Source organism: Dasypus novemcinctus, chromosome 20 (genome assembly GCF_030445035.2).
Source record: "Dasypus novemcinctus isolate mDasNov1 chromosome 20, mDasNov1.1.hap2, whole genome shotgun sequence".
Lineage (NCBI taxonomy): Eukaryota > Metazoa > Chordata > Mammalia > Cingulata > Dasypodidae > Dasypus > Dasypus novemcinctus.
Window position 1 is genome coordinate 51,914,624 of NC_080692.1, and position 19,184 is coordinate 51,933,807.

At 51.1% G+C, this 19,184-nt stretch overlaps 1 protein-coding gene across 12 annotated transcripts in view; it reads right to left on the minus strand.

Moving 5' to 3' along the window:
• The window catches only part of CAPRIN2 (caprin family member 2), a 40,964-nt gene extending 35,204 nt beyond the window's left edge, over window positions 1-5,760 (minus strand). For 9 of the 12 annotated variants that reach the window (XM_058283006.2, XM_058283005.2, XM_058283003.2 and 6 more), the window contains exons 1-2: window positions 4,426-4,928; window positions 2,334-2,396 (exon numbers count right to left, since the gene is read on the minus strand). In XM_058283006.2, the coding sequence (XP_058138989.1) occupies window positions 2,334-2,396; window positions 4,426-4,659 (297 nt within the window). In that variant the 5' untranslated portion in view covers window positions 4,660-4,928. Of the gene's footprint in view, window positions 1-2,333; window positions 2,397-4,425; window positions 4,929-5,295; window positions 5,370-5,679 lie in introns of those variants that run through there. The other 3 variants (XM_071210248.1, XM_058283002.2, XM_058282999.1) reach the window with 3 other exon arrangements.
• Window positions 5,761-19,184: the final 13,424 nt, after the last annotated feature.

Below are 19,184 nucleotides of genomic sequence, written 5' to 3' on the forward strand. Positions count from 1 at the left end.
TTCTCCAGGGTCAAAGGAGCAACAGGTTTGGGGGATGGAGAGAAAGAGGCAACTGGCCATAGGAATCTAGAGATTAGAAGACTGCTGGTACTTTTGCAATTGGCATAATTCTCCAGAAATGAAAGTTCAGATGTTTATATTTGCATTCAATCCCCATTATTCATAAATTCTGTATTTATGAATTCACCTAATCACTAAAATTTATCTGTAACCCCAAAAATCAATACTTGAGAGTTTTGCAGTCATCTGTAGATGATGCAAAGCCACGAGAAATTTCAGTAGCCAGACACATGTTCCCAGCTGTGGTGAACGACACTCTCCTTACTTCACCTCTTACACGTATACAGACGTCATTTTCACCATAGAGTTAGTGCCACGCTTTTGCATTTTTGCTCTTTCTGTGGGTGAGCTCACTCTTTAAAATGGCCTCCAAGCTGAAACACTATTTTGTGTTCTTTAAGTGCAAAAAGGCCTTCTGCGGTGAGGAGTATGTGTTACACACACTTTGCTCAGGCACAAAATAAAGTGCTATTGGCGCCCAGTTCAATGTTAGTGAATCAACCATCCATATTAAACACAGCGTCTTAAACAGAAACACACATTAAACAAGGTTATGTATTGATCTGTTGACAAAAACGGGGTGGCCAGAGGTTTGCTAGAACCCAGCCCTGCGTTTCCCCAGGGCCAGGGACGCCGTATTCACTAATTCACTCGGGGTTCACTCGGTGACTCACCAGGACAGCGTCACCGACAGTGAGAATCCACTGCTCCTTACGGAAGGGACGTGGTTAGCAAGACAGGAACGAAACACGGGTTTTAAAACTGGCCTGGGGAAACGGACTTGGCCCAGTGGTTAGGGCGTCCGTCTACCACATGGGAGATCCGCGGTTCAAACCCCGGGCCTCCTTGACCCGTGTGGAGCTGGCCATGCGCAGTGCTGATGCGTGCAAGGAGTGCCGTGCCACCCAGGGGTGTCCCCCGCATAAGGGAGCCCCACGCGCAAGGAGTGCACCCGTAAGGAGAGCCGCCCAGCATGAAAAGAAAGAGCAGCCTGCCCAGGAATGGCGCCGCCCACACTTCCCGTGCCGCTGACGACAACAGAAGCGGACAAAGAAACAAGACGCAGCAAATAGACACCAAGAACAGACAACCAGGGGAAGGGGGGAAATTAAATAAATAAATCTTTAAAAAAATAAAATAAAAATAAAAAAATAAAACTGGCCTGGCTAAAGCTCTGAAATACAGCACACTCTTTACATTTCTTACAGCTTCATGTGAATGCCCATCTCCATATTTCCCAAAAATCAAGGACACCTCTATACCAGAACACTTCTTGCAAGGATATTAACAGTCTTACTACTTTAAAGTGAATTGGACATGCCATGGCTACTTGAAAACAACGCCACAGTGAGTGCTGGATGTCCAGCTAGTCAGGTCACCATCATCACAACTCCCACAGTTCAAACCTGTGCCTCAGCAAAATTATAGTTTACCACATCACAAAACTCTAGGTCAGTGAAAGAGTCAATATGGCAAGAGAAAAGTCCTTGAGTAGCAGCAACTATGACACACAGCCAAAAATTTTAGTTGAATCTTTATGGAAAAAAATAAGACAATAGCTTTACAAATAACTTTTAAATTAATTTTGTCAGTGGTTAGCCAGCAACAGTGCTGGCAAATATCAATGAAGCTTTTTTTTTTTCCATATTGCAGAACCTCTTTTTCAAACAATCACATAAAATCTGCAATTAGCAGGTGTACTATGAATTAGTTAAACAACATGCAAAAAAAAAAAAAGAAAGAAGTCAAATGTTTACAGTAAGGTTTTAAGAAGAGAAAAGGCTGGGTATCAGATAAGCACGCTTCCTGAGAGGGAGAGGAGACGTGGCAGCGCAGGACGGAAAAACATGGAGACACGAGGAAAGGAATTAGAGGGAAGTAACTGGAGAAAACCCAAGGAGCTGGAAGAAACATCCTTTCACGCTTGGGGCAGAAGGGTGTCAGCTTAGAACACTGCAGTGCAGGGCTGACGCTGGAGCACCCTCCTGGCCCCCAGGCCTTCCTGGCGCTGCTGTAAACCCACACCCTGCCTCCTGGACACGCCCGCTTCCACGCCCACGCCACACCCCCCCCACACCGCCCCTCACCACCCCTTCCGTCCACCTGGACACCAGGAATGAGGCGACGAGCCCAGCGGGCCTGGCCAGCCAGGGGGTTCCCGCTGCCCGGCCCCCACCCACCTCTGCGAGGGGGGGGGCTCTTAGGTGCTGGTCTCACCTAGGGTTTTATTAAGAAAAGCAGCAGGTCTGGCCAAAGGCGCATGCTCCACTTACCAACTGGTCTGGATTAAGTTGCTCTCCGTTTTTCAGGCGATCCTTGTAATCTTCCAATTTGAGCTACAAAAGAGAAATTCAAAATTCTGTATCAGACTCCAGTCTGATACAAAACTCTGAGACAAATAAACCAAACACCAGATGCTGCTACTTGGGAAAACAGTTCTTAAAGGGAGTTGCCATTTCACTGCAGGGCAGAGCGGTGGAGGCAGTTCCAGGCGCAATCGCGAGGGCTAAGCTGCGGGAACACGTTCCGTCTTCCTGGCTTTACTTACACTCGGCCCACCTGGGTGGCACGCAGTGGCTAACCAGTCAACCACCTGCTCCCCACCCAGTGGGGCGCAGTCGGGGGCAACTCCGCCCCCCCAGAGACCCGGCAAGGCCTGGTGTCATTTTTTGTTATCCAAACTCACTGGGAGAAGAGGGGCAACGGCGGCTGCGACCAGCACCCTGCGGCGGGAGGCCAGGGTGCTGCTCAAGGCGCCCGTGTGCAGGAGGGCCCCTGCAGCAGACTCCCCTGGCACAAAACGGCAGCGGCGTCAAGGCTGAGAGAGCCTGCCCAATCCTCACGCTCAGCCACTAACTCAGTTACCTGCTGGGTTACGGAGCAGGTGCCCAACGGAAACTTCCCAGCGGAAGTGGAGAACAGTAAGATTTCTTTTCCAGCATCGCAATAGCCGCTACTTGATGCTACTCTTCCTATCAAACTTGATGTTTAATTTAAGGAAATACACGGAAAGCGAATTGCATTTATTGGCCTTATGATAATGACGTGAGCCCACGATGGTATTCTAAAAGCCTCCCCTACCGGCCTCATGGTTTTAAATTGCTGCCCGAGGAGCCTGGCAAACAAGCACAGGTGCGGTCAGGTAAGCGTGCAGAATTAAAGGGGCCCTGGAGTGACTCGAGAGGGCAGGTGCACACCTGAGATCTGGCCGGCCTCTCGGGGTGGGGGTCTTTGCCCACCCAGGCACACGCACCTAACAGCAACTGTGGGCTACACACACTCAAGGACAGCTGAGAGCCAGGCCAGAGCAGCCAGGACACCTGGCCCTCCTGGGGACACAAGCCCAGTCGACCACCTCCACTTCCTGCCAACCTTCCTGAGGTTTTGCTGGGTCCTGGCATTAAAACGTTTAGGAGCTCAGGAGATGGCCAATCCCTCGACCTCACCTTCACAGGCAGGAGGCAACCATGACACAACAAAACAACGTGCAGCAGTTTCACAGCTCCATGACTCAGGAATTGAGGAATGAGTTGGACCTTCCCGTCAGCATTCACTGTAACGTTACACTGAAAAGGACCCAAGCCTCTTGAACAACGAGGTCCTCTGCAAGGCTTTCCATGGACCAATCTCAGGCCATCACCGGGCAGCACGGAAATTAGTACTAAAACGTTTCCTGGCCCTACCAGAGTTAAATCTTCCAAGGACTGCAGCAGCTATACTGCATTATCAGCTGCTGCAGTAAGTCACAAGGAAAAGGAGTTTAAAAAAAAAAATTAACTCGTATATAAGGGGAAACCTCGATTCTACACCCAGCAAATTAAAATAACTAGCTCTTAATAAGCATGCATAATTATTTCCCTGGAAGATGCTTTTTATGCAGCTGTCTGACAAATGGAACAGAAAGCTTCACTACCTCCACTGCCTGGCCTGGGGACTGAACTGCCAGCAGGCTGCACCCCGAGCGCGCAGCTCCCTTGCCCCTCTGCCGGCAGGCTGCACCCCGAGCGCCCAGCTCCCTTGCCCCTCTGCCGGCAGGCTGCACCCCGAGCGCCCAGCTCCCTTGCCCCTCGGCCAACAGGCTGAACCCCGAGCGCCCAGCTCCCTTGCCCCTCTGCCGGCAGGCTGCACCCCGAGCGCCCAGCTCCCTTGCCCCTCGGCCAACAGGCTGCACCCCGAGCGCCCAGCTCCCTTGCCCCTCTGCCGGCAGGCTGCACCCCGAGCGCGCAGCTCCCTTGCCCCTCGGCCGGCAGGCTGCACCCCGAGCGCCCAGCTCCTTGCCCCTCGGCCGGCAGGCTGCACCCCGAGCGCCCAGCTCCCTTGCCATAGAGGCATGCCCACGCAGCCAGCTGCTGAGGAAACGCTCACCTTCTTCTTCTCAATGTTCCTAATTTTGTGTTTAAGGCATATCAGGCCGTTGTCGATGTAAGTTTCGTAGGCCTGCGAGGGCGAGGCCGGCCCGAGCGCAGGCTGCAGGGGGCTGTCCACGTGCTGGCTGGGGGGCGCGGGGGGCTTGGCCGCCTTCATGCTCCCCTCGGCCCCTTCCTCCCGGCCGCCCGAAGGTGCCTGGTGACCCGCAGCGGGGGAGGAGAGGTGCACCATCGAAGCAGAGGAGGCTGCGGAGCAAGAAGAGAAGCCACGCCTGAGGACGGCCGGGCCGGGCCAGCGCCCCGCGCGCTCGGAGCCTCCTCGGCAGACGCGCCCCGCACCGCTCGTTTCCTCCCTCGACCCGGAAGGCAGCGCGCCGAGCCCTGGCCGGGGGCGCCTCCGCGCAGGCGGGTCTACAGCCGGGGGCGCTTCCCGAGCGCAGGCTGCCGGGTCAGGCGGCGGCCCCGGGGCTCTGCTCGGGAGACGCCCACATCCTGAGGCGTGTCCCCGTCACGCGGCGCCGGGGCCGCTCGCTTCCCAGCTCGGCGCTCTCCGCCGCCCGCGGCCCTCCTCCACGCGTCCTTGCCGCGCGCGCCAGCCGCAGTCACCTTCCAGGAAGGGCCGGCACCCGCGCCCTTCACCCGCCTCCGCCCGCGCAGCGCCCCGGGCCGGGCCCGCGGCCAGCCCGGCCCCCGCCGGCCCCCGCAGCCCCGGCCCGCGCCGCCTCCCGGGCCCCCGCGGAAGCCGGGCGCACCCCTGCCCGGCCCGCGGCCCTCGGGCTCCCGGCGGGGCCGCCCCGCAGCTGCCTCCGCTTGGAAGCCCAGCCCCCGCCCCCCGCGGCCCGCCTCCCGCACCGCGGCCCGGCTTCACCTCCCCAGGCCGCCGCGGGCGCCTCCGGGAGCCGGCGGGAGCCAGGAGAGCCGCGGAGGCCGCCCCGGGCCCCGCGCCCCGCACGCCCCGCAGGCTCGGCCGCGCGCCCAGGCCCGCCGCTCCGCCGCGCGGGGCTTTTATGGGCCGCGCCGCCCCACGCGCGCGCTCCGGCCGGCCACGCCGCCCCTGGCCGCCGCCCCCGGGACGCGCGCGTTCTCCCCGCGGGCGCGCGGGTGGGTGCGTGGCGGCGCGGAGCTGCCCCTCCCGGGCGCCTGGCCGCGGCGGGCGGGGGTGGGGGCGCCCTGGGCAGGTGCCGGCAGCCCCGCGGAGGGCCCCGCGCGCCCCGGCCGGCCACCCCGAGCGGAGCCCCGCGCGCCCTCTCACCCCGCGCCCCAGGCCGGCGCCGCTGAATCTGCGGCTTCTCCCCGCGCAGCGCAGGGGGCACGGACGCTCGGACAGGGCAGGGGAAGGCGCTGCGTCTGCGTGAAATTAAGGGAAGCGACGGGCGCGTCCTAAGGGTTCGGGAGGAGGGGTGGTGCTCCTCGCGCAAAAGGAGTAGAAGGCGCCCAGCGGCGCCCGGGAGCCCCGCTGCCTCGCCAAGCGCGACGCTTTATCCTGGCCCTGACGCGCGATGAACGTTCCTTCGACTGGGAGAGGAGGACAGACAAACATCGGAAGTACAATCAGGGAAACGATGCCCGGTGAACACAGTTTTGGCCAAGCCCTTTAACAAGTTATCTTGAATTCCACATTTCTTGATACCGGCGTGTGCGGTGTTGCAGTCCTCGGAAAGCAGCGGGCCCTGATGTTGCCTTTTCGCTGGAACCCCCGAGCCCCCGGATGGCCTTGAGCGGCAGCCGGAGCTGGTCGCGCTGTTTGCAGCCAGGGAAAGAGAAGCTGCTGGACAGGCGCGAGGAAAGCTGGGCCTTCACCCGACACCACGGCGCACGTGGAGAGAAAGCAGCAGCGCGCGCGCTTTGGGCTTAATGGTTGGCACAAAGTTACACCATAGTTACCCCCTTAGCTCGAACTAATGAGCCTAAAAATGGGAGTGTGGAAGCACGTCGGCATTTCACATTTCAGTCAGATGGATCATGAAACAATGGCCTTCTGATCGACTAGGCAAAAATCATCCCTGGATTCTTACAGATCTGGCCATAAGATCCCAAATGGTCAACCGAGGGGAATAATTCTGAAGGAAGCCACATGAAACTATCTCCCAAAATGGATTGTGAAAATGAATCAAAAAAGAATGCAACACCGTGAACCCTGTAGTTCAGAGTATGTTTAATAGCTGATAGTCCAATTCCAATAATGATGTTCTTCAGTTGTAACAAAGTTACCACATTAATGCGAAACGTTAATAATAGGGAAAACTGGGGGGGGGGTATTTAGGAACTCTGTACTTTCTACATGATTTTTCTATGAAGCTACAACTTCCCTAATAAAGAGTAAAAAAAATAAAGGAATGCCAGAGCAGGAAGAGTTAGATTTCAAGCCCAGTGACGCGCAGCCTGTGTACGCACAGCCTGATGTCTGTAAGAGTGTGTCTTAGTAGATAATGCTGCAGCACTCAAAACGGAAAAACTGATGATTCTGGCAAAAGCTTTCCTGCTGGAGGAGTTCGTCCAAGCCAGTGAACCTGACTTATTTTAAAAGCACATGTCCCGAAAACTTTAGTCAGAGTTTTTTTTTCCCCTTCCCCATCCCTATTTTCCATAACACCTTGATTTGTCTTACCAACTTTGATTTTGCCAGAATTTATAGAAAGCAACCTCCAAGCTTGGAAAGAAATTGCTATGTGTGAAATAGGATTGAAAATGTCCTTTCACGTCAGTGGAGGAAGACGACCTCATTCATTCATTCACTCAGCAAACAGCTGCTGGGCACCTGCTATATGGTGGGTGAGAGAGACAATTACAGCCCTTCCTCAGGCTGCGGAGTGGGAAGTCAGCAAAAGTTGCAGGAATAAATGACCCAAAATTCCAGTAAGCAAAATAGAAAACAAAAATACCAACGTCTTATAATGGATAGTTTGATTTCTGCAAAAACAGCCAGACTTTTATGTTCGTTGACAATCTGAAACCTCAAAACCTGCATTTCTGGCAAATGTACAGTTCCTGCAAAAATGGTTATGGTACAGTCACTTAAAGTAGCCTCCTATTGAAGCTGGAAAGATTATTTCACCAAAGGCTGTTGAAGCTGGTAGCATATAAGTGTCAGGAAAGCTGTGACAAATTATTAGATTGGCCATTTTATTATGAGCGATAAAAATGTGCTTCTCCAAAGCTTTATAAGGCTGTGAGAGTTGCTACACTTGAAAAATGAGAAGGAACCAGGAAAAAATAAGAAGACAGAAAAAGAGAGACTTCCAGAGCAGGAGAAACAATTGTCATAATAAGTTGTTAAACATGTTGTGCTCTGTCATACTTGATGCAAGGGTGTCTCTTTTCAAATGTTTGAGGAGAGAAAGTTCTCATGAAAGTAAAGGACTGAGCAATAAAGGCCTCAAGTAGAAAAAAAAAGGGGCTGTAATAATTTGGAGCATATTTGACAAAATTCCTGATTTCTAAGATTAATATTTATGTGGGCATACTTTTTCATAAAATTATATTGACACCTTCCTAGTGGTTGTGTTTCTAGTTTTTCTGGTATTGGAATTAATACATGAATAGTGCCTCTCTGTTAAGTTCTTTAGAGGAAGCATTCATGTAGAACTTAGGTGTGCGGTGAAATCACTTTCAAGGCTGCAAATACACAATCACAGCCCACCTTTGAGCTGTCATCTAGTGTCACCAGCATGAACCCTGGAGCCAGACGCAGCTGGGCTGGATTTCAGTTCGCCCCTCACCAGCTGAGTGACCTTAGGCAAGAGATGTAAATTTTCTGAGATTCCGTTTCTGCAGCTGTAAAATGGAGTAATAACATCTGCTTAAAGCATCAATAGAACTTCATTCAGGCCAAAGCATAGGCCTGGAGAATGGGCCATAAAAACATACCCTCAACACAAAGAAAATAAGTGTATTCATTAATTAAATTTACAAACCATCCTCCACGGAAGACTGCTCAGTGCTTCTTTCCCCAGTGTGGGGCCAGCAGGCTTCCCGGTGGCCTGCAGAGAATGGGAAAACCGTGGCTTTTAGGGCTCGAACCTTCCCGTATTTTAAAGGTAAACGAAGCCTCTGGATGTTTAGGGGTTTGTCCAAGGACCTAAAGAATGTAGGTCTCCTGGGCATTCCATGCTGCCTCCACAGAAAAGTAAATTAAGTGTGGTGAAGAAACAGGCAATAACGTGGCAGATCTGCAACCAAAAAGAGTAAGCAATTTGGTGGTGCTATGCCTTAAAGTATTAATTCAGTAAGATATCTTTAAACAGCCATATCTTTTGATACAGTAGGTTTTATTTTAGGAATCTCTGGTATGGAAATTATCAGAGGTGCAGACTATTTATAAAAATACTAATCGCCTAATTTTTAAGTATTAGAAAACTGTAGACAGTAACCTTGGCATTTGACAATAGGGAACTGGCTAAATAATGTAACTCTAAACCATGAATTCTAATTCATGAATCATCTTTTCAAAGAATATTCAACGACATGTCATAGGAAGTGAAAGAAAGCAGACTGAAAACATGATAGAAAATATCCCCCAGTTCAATTAGACTTAATTATGCATAGAAAAAACCTGAAAAATATTTTCCTCTTTATTTTTCATAGCATAAGTATATATGTTTACTTTAGATATCAAATGACACAAAAATTTCCCCCAAAATATGAAAACTAACCCCTTCAGAGATAACTACTATGAACATTTTGTTTAGACCCTTCCAGACTTATTCCCAAACATCTGTATAATTTTTGTTTTTGCAAAATTGGTACTATATAAACATATTCTGTATTTCTGCTACAGTTCACTTAAAAGACAGTAAGCATCTTTCTATTAAAACATCTCTGGTTCACTTCGAGGGGTAGAATTTCAGCTTCCCTGCTGGCCCGTCTACAATATTCCCTCTAAGCAGAAGCCAGAGGGACATTTAAGAAGGTTAAATCTGAGCTAATCAAAAAGAAAAAAATCTTGCTCAAAATTCCTGATGGTTTTCCAATCCACCTTGAAAGACGGTCTCCTTCCTTGGCCTCCCGAGCTTTTCCCTACCTGCCTCTTACCTGATTTCGGCAGGTTCTGCCGTCCGCCACCCCGCGGCCCCTGCCCCTGGTTTTCGTGCCTTGTGAAATGCTCTGCCTTGAGGGGGCTGGACTTGGACTCGCTGCTAACCAGGAGAACAGAGCGAAGGCGGGGAGCGGCCACTTCATGACAGTGCTGGGGAGCCTTCAGCCTGCCTTGCCGGCGGGCCTCGCGCTGGCCATGCCCTCTGTCCGGAGGGCTCTCTGCCTGGCGCTTCACTTAGCTGGCGTTTCCTTGCCATTCAGAGAGTAGCTGCAGTGTTCATTCTTAGTTACCCAATCTAAGCACCCACCCTGATATTACCACAGTATACGATTTTAATTCTCTACATAGGGCTTTTTACTAAATAAAGCAAGAGAAGGACCTCGCGCAGACCAATGATGATAATGTGCTGTGAATTAGGGTGTATGATTAATTCAGTCGTCTGCACCTGAGAGCCAAAATTAAGGCAAACCACAACTGCGTACCACGGAGGTCCTAGGGGCTCTCACAAGGTGCCACCAGCCATAGATAGAACGTGTCGGATTAAACACTAGACGCTTGCATGGGTGGGTATCCACGTCCGTCCCCAGTATTTAGGTAATAGAGGATGGTCAAGATTATACAGGAGCAGTACTTCTCTGCCGGGAGTGATTTATTGCCATCGTCCTAAGCCAGCTCTTTATCATCTTTTGCCGATAGTCACAAAGAGATTCTTTTTTAAATGTTTCGAAGTGGAGATATTCAACCTTAAACCAACATAGACTAAACAAATAATGAACCTCCTTGCACCCAACCCCCAACCTCAACAATTGTGAACCCAACCCACATTCTCCTTCCTGTGCTATTTTGAAGGAAATCCTGGAGGCATATCATTTCATCTGCAGGTATTTCAGCATGCATCTTTAGGAAGTGAGGACTCTGGAGCGCCTATTATTTAAATGTTGTGCCTTCTGGACTGCTCTTTCTTATCTCTGCTTTCCCATTTTCCATCTCTTCATCTTTTTGTTCTACTTTCTGCCGAAAGATTTTCCCATCCTTAATTTACAGCCCTACATTTTAAAAGTTTTTCTTACAGCCATTTTTGTATTTCTTAAAGTGTGATGATTAAAACACCAAATACATGCACCTAATACAGTACCCAACACATGGCAATAGGTGATAAGTCATAGTATTTGAAAAATAAATGGATTTCAACACCCAACCTGCCACTCTAAATTTAGGGATCAGCATGGTTGACAATAGCTTCATAAATTTCCTGTTGTTCTCCTTTATTTAGAAATAATTGCTAATGGTTTAGTTTTTTGTATGTTTGTCTTGTTCGTTTGTTTTAATAAGTACTGAGGACTGAGCCCAGGGCCTCCTGTGTGGGAAGCAGGCGCTCAACCACTGAGCTAACGTCCATTCTCCTGGTTTAGTTTTAAAAGTACTTTCCAGTTATATTACTCTTTTCTGTGTTGCTTGAATAGACTAATTTTTTCTAGAAGTCAATAGAGAAATAGTAATTATTTGAATACCCTTATTTACATGCTAAAATTAGCCAAATAGCTAATATCTGCTCTCCAATTGAAATAGCAATTGAGAAACAACTATAACAGTAACCATATGCCGAGCCCTCAGTTATATTAATCCTTTAATTCTCATAACCCTCTGAGTTAGTTAGTATTCTCACCCCTATTTTATAGAAGAGGAAATTAAGGCACAGAGTGGTCAACTAACATTCCCAAAGGCATACAACTATTAAGTAACATCTATTGATTTTTCATTCTTCAGAACCGTTTTTATTCATCACTTGCCAACAGACATGGTCAGCTACAGCCGAAGCAGCCAAGGCAGCCTCAAGGGCCCACCTCACTACACCTGCAGGGACAGTTTTGCCTCAGTTCTTTTGAGCGAAAGCCCATTGGGTACCACACAGATGCCCCTGAGCAGGCCGGCAGAGCGCCACCACGCAGAGCGGGCAGCGGCGCCCTCCACGGGTCCACTCCTGCTTGGCCGCCTCTTCAGAAGCGCGCGCTTGCGTTCTGGTCTGCGTGTCTGGAGCTTAGATGGGGAGGTGTCAAAATTACTCAACTTACTTTCTCTCCTGAGTCAGAGAAGCAACAGCCTTTTGAACATCTAAAAGCTGCCCTGGGATTTCGGTTGATGGTATGTGGCTTTTTTTTTTCATTTTATTTTATATATTTTTTAATTGCCTTTTTTTTTAAAGATACATAGATTATAAAAAATATTACATTAAAAAATATAAAAGGTTCCCAAATACCCCCCACACCACCCCTCCCACATCAACAACCTCTTTCATCAGTGGCACGTTCATTGCGTTTGGTGGATACACTTTGGAGCACTGCTGCACCACATGGATAATGTTTATATTGTACTTTACACTCTCCCCCAGTCCATCCAGTGGGTTATGGCAGGATATAGAATGTCCAGCATCTGTCCCTGCACTGTCATTTAGGACAACTCCAGGTCCTCAAAAAGCCCCCTCATCTCATCTCTTCCCTCTCCCTGCCCTCAGCAGCTCTGGCGGCCGCGGTCTCCACCTCAATGCCACCATGTGTAAGTGCTTCCTCCTGCGGGTTTGTTTCCCACAAACCTCTGCGCCTGGGCGCCCAGGGCCAGGCGGCAGTGTGGGAGCGGCCTCTGGGAGCCGCCGGGCGGGGGCCTGGGGCAGGAACAGCCGAGCTGCCCAGGAGCGGGAAGCTGCAGACCCAGGCAGGGCCGAGTGTATGCTCACTGTTTCAGGTCGGTTCCCTTTTTAAGCGACTTTAATGGTAAAAAAGTACTTCGCACCTTCTCCAGCTCGCTGCCGAGTCCCACTCGGCGTCCCTCAGCCGGACGGCGCCACCCTGACCTCCAGCCGGGAGCAGGCGGGCCACGGCGGCCTGGCCTGTCAAAGGCCGCGCCTCGTCCTCACCAGGGGCCGGATGCTCGGGGGACGCTCCTCACCGGGCAGAACCAGAAGGGGCCCCGCGACGCCGGGGGCCACGGCCGACCTGCCCGGGACCCAGGACCTCCACTCCCCGCTCAGGTAAGTGGCGGGAGGGCCCTTGTGCAGCTGGGAGCAGCCCGGCTGGTGCAGCTGCTGCAGGCCGCTGCCGGGCCTGCGGGCCCCTGTGATATGTTTTTAGCTTACTATTTTGAACTACATTCGAACTTACACAAAAGTCACAAAAATAATGCAAAGCCCGTACAGAGCGCTTCAGCATTCCCCTTACCCCCCGGTCCGCAGACCCACCAGCTCAGCGTTGTGCCGCCTCTGCTTATCGCTACCTGGACATCAGTCTGTCCGTCCCTTACCTCCCATCTACCTCTCCTTTTTATCAGTCCACCTTTTGAACACTTGAGTGTAGTTTGTATGCATCCTGCTCCCTTAACACTTGACACTGCCATGCTCTTTTCCTAAGAACAAGGATATTCACTTATGCAGCCACCTGAAGGGCCTTCTCAAGGACGAGGCTGTAACAGGTTGCCAGGCTCAGTCTGTGTCCACAGCCCCAGCAGGGACCCTTTGAGGCTTGTTACATCCATCCAGGATCAGGAGCGTTTGCTTTTCATTGCCGTTGTCTCTTTAGCTGCCCTCCCTCCCTCCCTTACTATTTTTCAGATTATGGGAACATATAAACAGCACAAACTTTCCCCCCTCAACCCCTCCCAAGCCTGCCATTCAGTGGGATTCATCACACATTGTTCAGTGCTCTCACCTTCCACTGCTGAAGCTTTCCCACCCCCCAGGCAGAAGCCTCCCCCCGCTGTGCATTAAGTGCTCCTTGCTCCACCCCCACCCCGTACTCTTTCTCTATGAGCTTGCATTTTCTTCTACATTTTTTTCATAGTTACCATGGGGCTTAAATTTAAAATCTATAATAATCTTGTTTGCTTTGATACAAACTTAAATAGTACTGAACAGATTATTTTCCCACACCCCTCTGGCCACCCCCCCACCCCCATGTAATTCTTGTCAAAAATTACATGTTTATGCATTACGAGTCCAAAACCACTGATTTCTCATTATGATTTATACATTTGCTTTTTAGATTCTGTAGGAAGTAAAAGATGGAGTTACAAACCAAAACACAGTAGTGTTGGCATCTGTGTATACTTGTGTGATTACCCTCCCTGGAAAACTATTTCTTCAGCAGTCTTGAACTATTGTCTCTTGTACCTTCATTTCCACCTGCACAGCCCTCTTTAGCATCTCTCGTAGGGCTGGCCCAGTGGCGACAACCCCCTCAGCTTTTGTGTATCTCGGAATGTCTTCATCTCTCCCTCATTTTTGAAAGACAGTGTTGCAGATAGAGAATTCTCGGTTGGCAGTTGTTTGCTTTCAGTTTTTTAAATGTCATTCCCCCGTCTCCCTGCCTCCATGGTCTCTGGTGAGAAATCAGCACTAAATCTTGCTGAGGTCCCCTTGTATGTGACGGAGGGGTGTCCCCTCTGCCAGTTCACGGCTTGCTGTTCTGTTAGTTTGGGAGGACTTGGTAATTCTGGAAACTGCTGAGCTGAACCTCTGATGGTGGAGTCTGGCGTGGTTGTTTTGGACAGGGCTGTGCCCCCGATTATTCTTCATAAGATTTCTTTCTTTTTTTTTTTTAAGATTTATTTATTTATTTCTCTTTCCCCACCCCACCCCGGTTGTCTGTTCTCTGTGTCTATTTGCTGCATCTTCTTTGTCTACTTCTGTTGTTGTCAGTGGCACGGGAATCTGTGTTTCTTTTTGTTGGTCACCTTGTTGTGTCAGCTCTCCATGTGTGCGGCACCATTCCTGGGCAGGCTGCACTTTCTTTCGCACTGGGCTGCTCTCCTTATGGGGCACACTCCTTGCGTGTGGGGCTCCCCACCGCGGGGGACACCCCTGCATGGCAGGGTACTTCTTGCGCGCATCAGCACTGCGCATGGGCCAGCTCCACACGGGTCAAGGAGGCCCGGGATTTGAACCGTGGACCTCCCATGTGGTAGACGGACGCCCTAACCACTGGGCCAAGTCTACCGCCTCATAACGTTTCTTACGCCTCTGAACGTGGCAGCTGGTTTCCCGCAGAGCGGCTTCTGCCACCACAGGCGTCAGTGCAGGAAGTTTGGAGGAGGGCGTCCAGGTTAACTTTGCACTGCGGCGGCTTGCTCGGTCGGTAGAGGTGGGGTCTGGCTGCGGACGAGGGGTCGGTCCAGCTTTGGACGAGGGGTCGGTCCCGCTTGGGACGAGGGGTCGGTCCCGCTTGGGACGAGGGGTCGGTCCGGCAGCAGACGAGGGGTCGGTCTCACAGGGGTTGCGCGGTTCGGCTGACGGGGTCGCCCGGAGAAGCAGGCGACGAACTGGGGACAAGGGAGGCCAGGCCCTTGTCGGGGGCTCTCAGGACTGGAGGGCGCACGGCAGAAGAACTACCGCGGAGACAAGGTAAACACACAGGTCCAACTTTATTGAGGGAGAGGCAACAGTTTTATAGGGGCTGGGGAAGGCTGATTGGTCGAAGCCACGCCCTGTTCTGATTGGTTGCCGGAGAAGGTCAGTGGGCGGTACTGGACGGGGGAGGGGTGGTGATTAGGGATTGGCTGTTGCTGTTGCTGGGGGAAGGGGCAGGGTTTAGTGATTGGTGGCTGCTGTTGCTGGGGTAGAGGGCAGACTGGATTTTTCCGCCCACGCCTGGCTGTTGCTGCTGTCGGGGGAGGGGAAAAGGGCAGACTGGATTTTTCCGCCCTGCGCCTGCGCAGGGAGAAAGAAGAAGAAGGGTGCCGCCCCACAAGGCATCGTGTGGCGCCATCCGGGAGGAGGGGTGGCCGCGGAAGCATGGCTGCCGAGAAGGGGAGACCCGAGGGCACTCTGCGCCCATGCCGAGCTCCCTTCAGGGGTGGCGGTGGGCCCGACCAACCACCCTATTATGGGGGCAGCAGAATTAGGCCTACCGCGGCCGCTCCCCCGCCAGGCCAGCAAACCACACTTCAGCCCGAGGGGTGACCGCATTGCACCAATAGGATCCCTTTTTCTGTGTCCTTTTGACAGGTTTTCAGAAGCAGAAAAGGGGAATTAGAACACCCTCCATCTATACGCTGAGAATTCCCAAAGCTCTCTAGGTGCTCATCTCTCACCAGCTGCAGACCCGTAAATTCAAAGGCCCACTGGCCAGCTTCGCCTGACCCCAAGCCCAGCACGTCCAGCCTGGCTCCTACCCACACCCAGGGCCGCTCTTCCCTGTGGGTTCCTTCCTAGGTTCCAGGGCATTCTTGACCCTTCGAGCTCACACACACAGTCAATCTCAGAAACCTGTCTCTCAATTTAATATCAACCAATCCCATTCTTTTTTTTCAACAATATGACCGATACGACATCAGCTCAGCTCACCTCCATCTCTGACCCGGTTTATGGCCACACTCTCAGCTGTCTTTCCCTCGTTCTTGCCACGTGCCTTGTTTAAGATCTTTCAAAGGCTCCCTTCAGCATAAGACCCCAGGTCCCAGGACCCTTCAGCAGGGGCCCCACACAGCCCTGTCCACCCCACTCCTCCCTAAACGCCGTCCTCCTGCCCCTGCACCCACAGGGGCCCTGGCCTGACGCTTCCCCGTCTCCCCTTCTGCCTCAGTCCCAGTCAGACTTTGGTCTCAGCTGAGGAAGGTCTCACTACAACGTCTTCCTGACTCCCCAAGAAGGGCTCCATGGCACCCCAACCTAAAACAGCTCTTATCTCACCCTCTGCATGAAAATTTCCCTTTTCCTGTCTGTCTGTCCCCCCAGACGGGGAGCTCCTGGAAGGCAAAGGCTGTGGCCAACACTTCATCCTCGTGTCCACCCAGCGCCTGCGTCGTCTGACGCTCAGCTCATACTTGCCAATTTAAACTGAGCCTATAAACCATGAGTGGAACGGGTGAGGGACCTGAGGGCGAGGGCCAGAGTGGCCAGCGTGGTTCAGCAGTCCAACGAAGTGAGGAATGAAGCCTAACCTTCGACCCGGCAGCCAGCGCCTGCGCAACGCCACCAGAGAGGCCGCCACGTGCGCCAGACACCTGCTGGGGGACTGTCGGGAAGCAACGTGCATCTTCTCTCCGCGGGCTCACGTTCGTGTGTGGGAACACATACGTGCTAGGTAAAGCCTGCTAACTGAATGCCCAAATTCTTCTTTGAGGGAAATGTTACCAGTCTCTGAGAGAGAAGTGTTTAAAATCTCGTACTGTAATTATAAAGGTGTCCGTTGCTCCTTGTAATTCCACCAGTCTTTTGCTTTGTTTATGTTGAAGAGCTGCAGGTGGTTCCATATAAGTTTGACATCTTTCTGGATAAATGTCCCTTTAGTCATTTTGAAATGTTTTTCTTTGTCCCTTTTAATGCCTTGCCCTCCCAGCAGCCCCCGCTTGGCCGCCCGTCGCCTGGAGCCAGATCCTCCACAGCTGCCACCTGCCCTTGCCGGCTTCCTCCTGCCCCTGCCGGCTTCCTCGGCCACCCAGTCCACAGGCTTTCCATTTCCAGGACCTCCTTGAAACAAAAACCCAACAAACCTGAAGGTAGAGAAGCAGGGCCCAGGTGGGAACCCCAGGCCACCAGCCCTTCCCCAGCCTTGGAAACACAAGGGCCTCTCTCTGCATGAGATTATCTCCCCAAGAAGACAGGAAGCGCGTCTGGGAAGTGCGTTTCTCCTAAGACTGCTTTGGCCCGTGCTGAGGGTGAGCAGGACACCGCGGTCAGAGGGGCTGGCTGCCCGCCCCCAGGGAAACCCGAGGCCCACCGCCTTGGCTCTGTGGCCACAGGGGCCCTGGGGCAGTGTCCTGGCCGGAGAAGAGCCGCGGGACTCGCAGCCTGCAGACCTCCAGGGCCCCTGGCCTGGCCAAGCGTCAGGATGGCCTGGAGAGCTCGCAGACCCGAGAAGCGGGGCTCCCCTCGGGCCTGGCCTGCGGGCGCAGGGGCGGCTGGTGCTGCTGGGGGCACGCCTGGGAGACGCGCACGGCCGCACGGCCGAGCTCACGGGCCGGGAGGCCTCGTCAGACCCCGGGCAGGGGCCCTGCGGCGGGAGCTCCTGCGTCCCTCGAGCCCGCTGAGCCCTGGGTGGGTGTTTGACCAGCCCCGGCTGATGAAGTGATTGAGAGCCAGAGAGCACTCTCGCAATTACGTCTGAAGCCCTTTGTTGGCTAATTTTTTTTTTTTGAACGTGAGGATGAAATTCTTTGGGGAATATCTGTATTGGCCTCTCAGCCACATAAAAACGGGCACTTTTGAAAAGGATGTTCTCACCGTTCTAACAACAAATGAAAACAGCTCTGACCCAGCTTTGGAAGTCATCAGGCTATTTCTATGGCAACAACAGGACATTTTTTTAAATGCCCAGAAGAAGCTCTCATGAGATTCTCTCAGATGTATGCCTTAGAAATGGTTGTCTTTTATTAGACTATCCTGGCAATTGTAACCAAACTGGAAGCTCATATGCTTATCAAAATTCAGTAGGCTGCAATTCTAATGCATGGTGTTCATAATAGGGTGCATGGAAAAAATAGACCAAGCGTACCTATGGGCCATAGTCAGCGGTAATGTCCTAATGACGTTCCTTCGTAATCTGTAACAAATGCTGCTCAACAAGGCAAGGTGTCGGTGGAGGGCGATGTGAGGGAATTCTGCATGTTATGCATGACTGTTTTGTAAGCTCACAACTTCTCTAATAAAGAAATATTTTGAAAAATCCAGTAGGCTCTTTTTGTTTGTTGTTTATTATTATTAGAATAAAGAAAATGCTTTAAAAATGATCAAAGTGATGAACACCCAACTATGTGATTAAACTGAATATCATTAATTATACACTTTAGATGGATTCTTTATTAATATATATCTATAAAATTGACTTGTTTAAAGAAAAATTTGGCAGGCTAAATTTTCCCTAGTTCTTTACTGATAATCTCCACAGGCTAATTTTTTTTTTCATACTACTATTTAGATTTTTATGTCTGAGAAGTTGCATTTACAAGGAATTAAAAACTACTTAACATTTTGATATAGAGGTTATCGATCTATCAACCATAACATTGTCCTCATTTCTTATATTTTCATTTGATCACATTTTAAGATGCATGTTGGCCTAAGTAATTATTTTGTGATAGTTTTGATGACATATATTTGTCTGAACCTGAACATTTTTTTTGCTATGTAATATGCTTTGTTTTTTTTACTTTAAAAAATTTTTTTAATTAAAGTTACTAGATCACAAGGAATGTTACATTAAAAAACATAAAAAAACAAACATAAGAGGTTCCCATATAACCCACTCCCCACCCCCACCATATCATTTTTGTAAATTGTATTTTTTGAAGATATATACGTTACCAAAAAAAGTTACACTAAAAAATATAAGAGGTTCCTTTATACCCCCATCCCCCCACCCCACTCCTCCCACACCAACAACCTCCCCCATCACTGTGGCACACTCATCGCACTCGGTGAACACGTTTTGGAGCACTGCTGCACCACAGAGATAATAGTTTACCCAGTAGTTCACACTCTCCCCCAGTCCATTCAGTGGGTTATTGCAGGATATATAAAGTCCGGCATCTGACCCTGCAACATCATTAAGGACAACTCAAAATTCCAAAAATGCCCCCACATCACATCTCCTCCACCCTCTCCCTGCCCTCAGCAACTACTTCCACAGGCTGATTTTCTAACAGTTTTCTCGCTAATAGTCTGATTATTTCGCAGAGGTTCAAAATAGAGCAATATTGTCATTCTTTTTATTAAGTCTTTTATTGAATAAGAATCA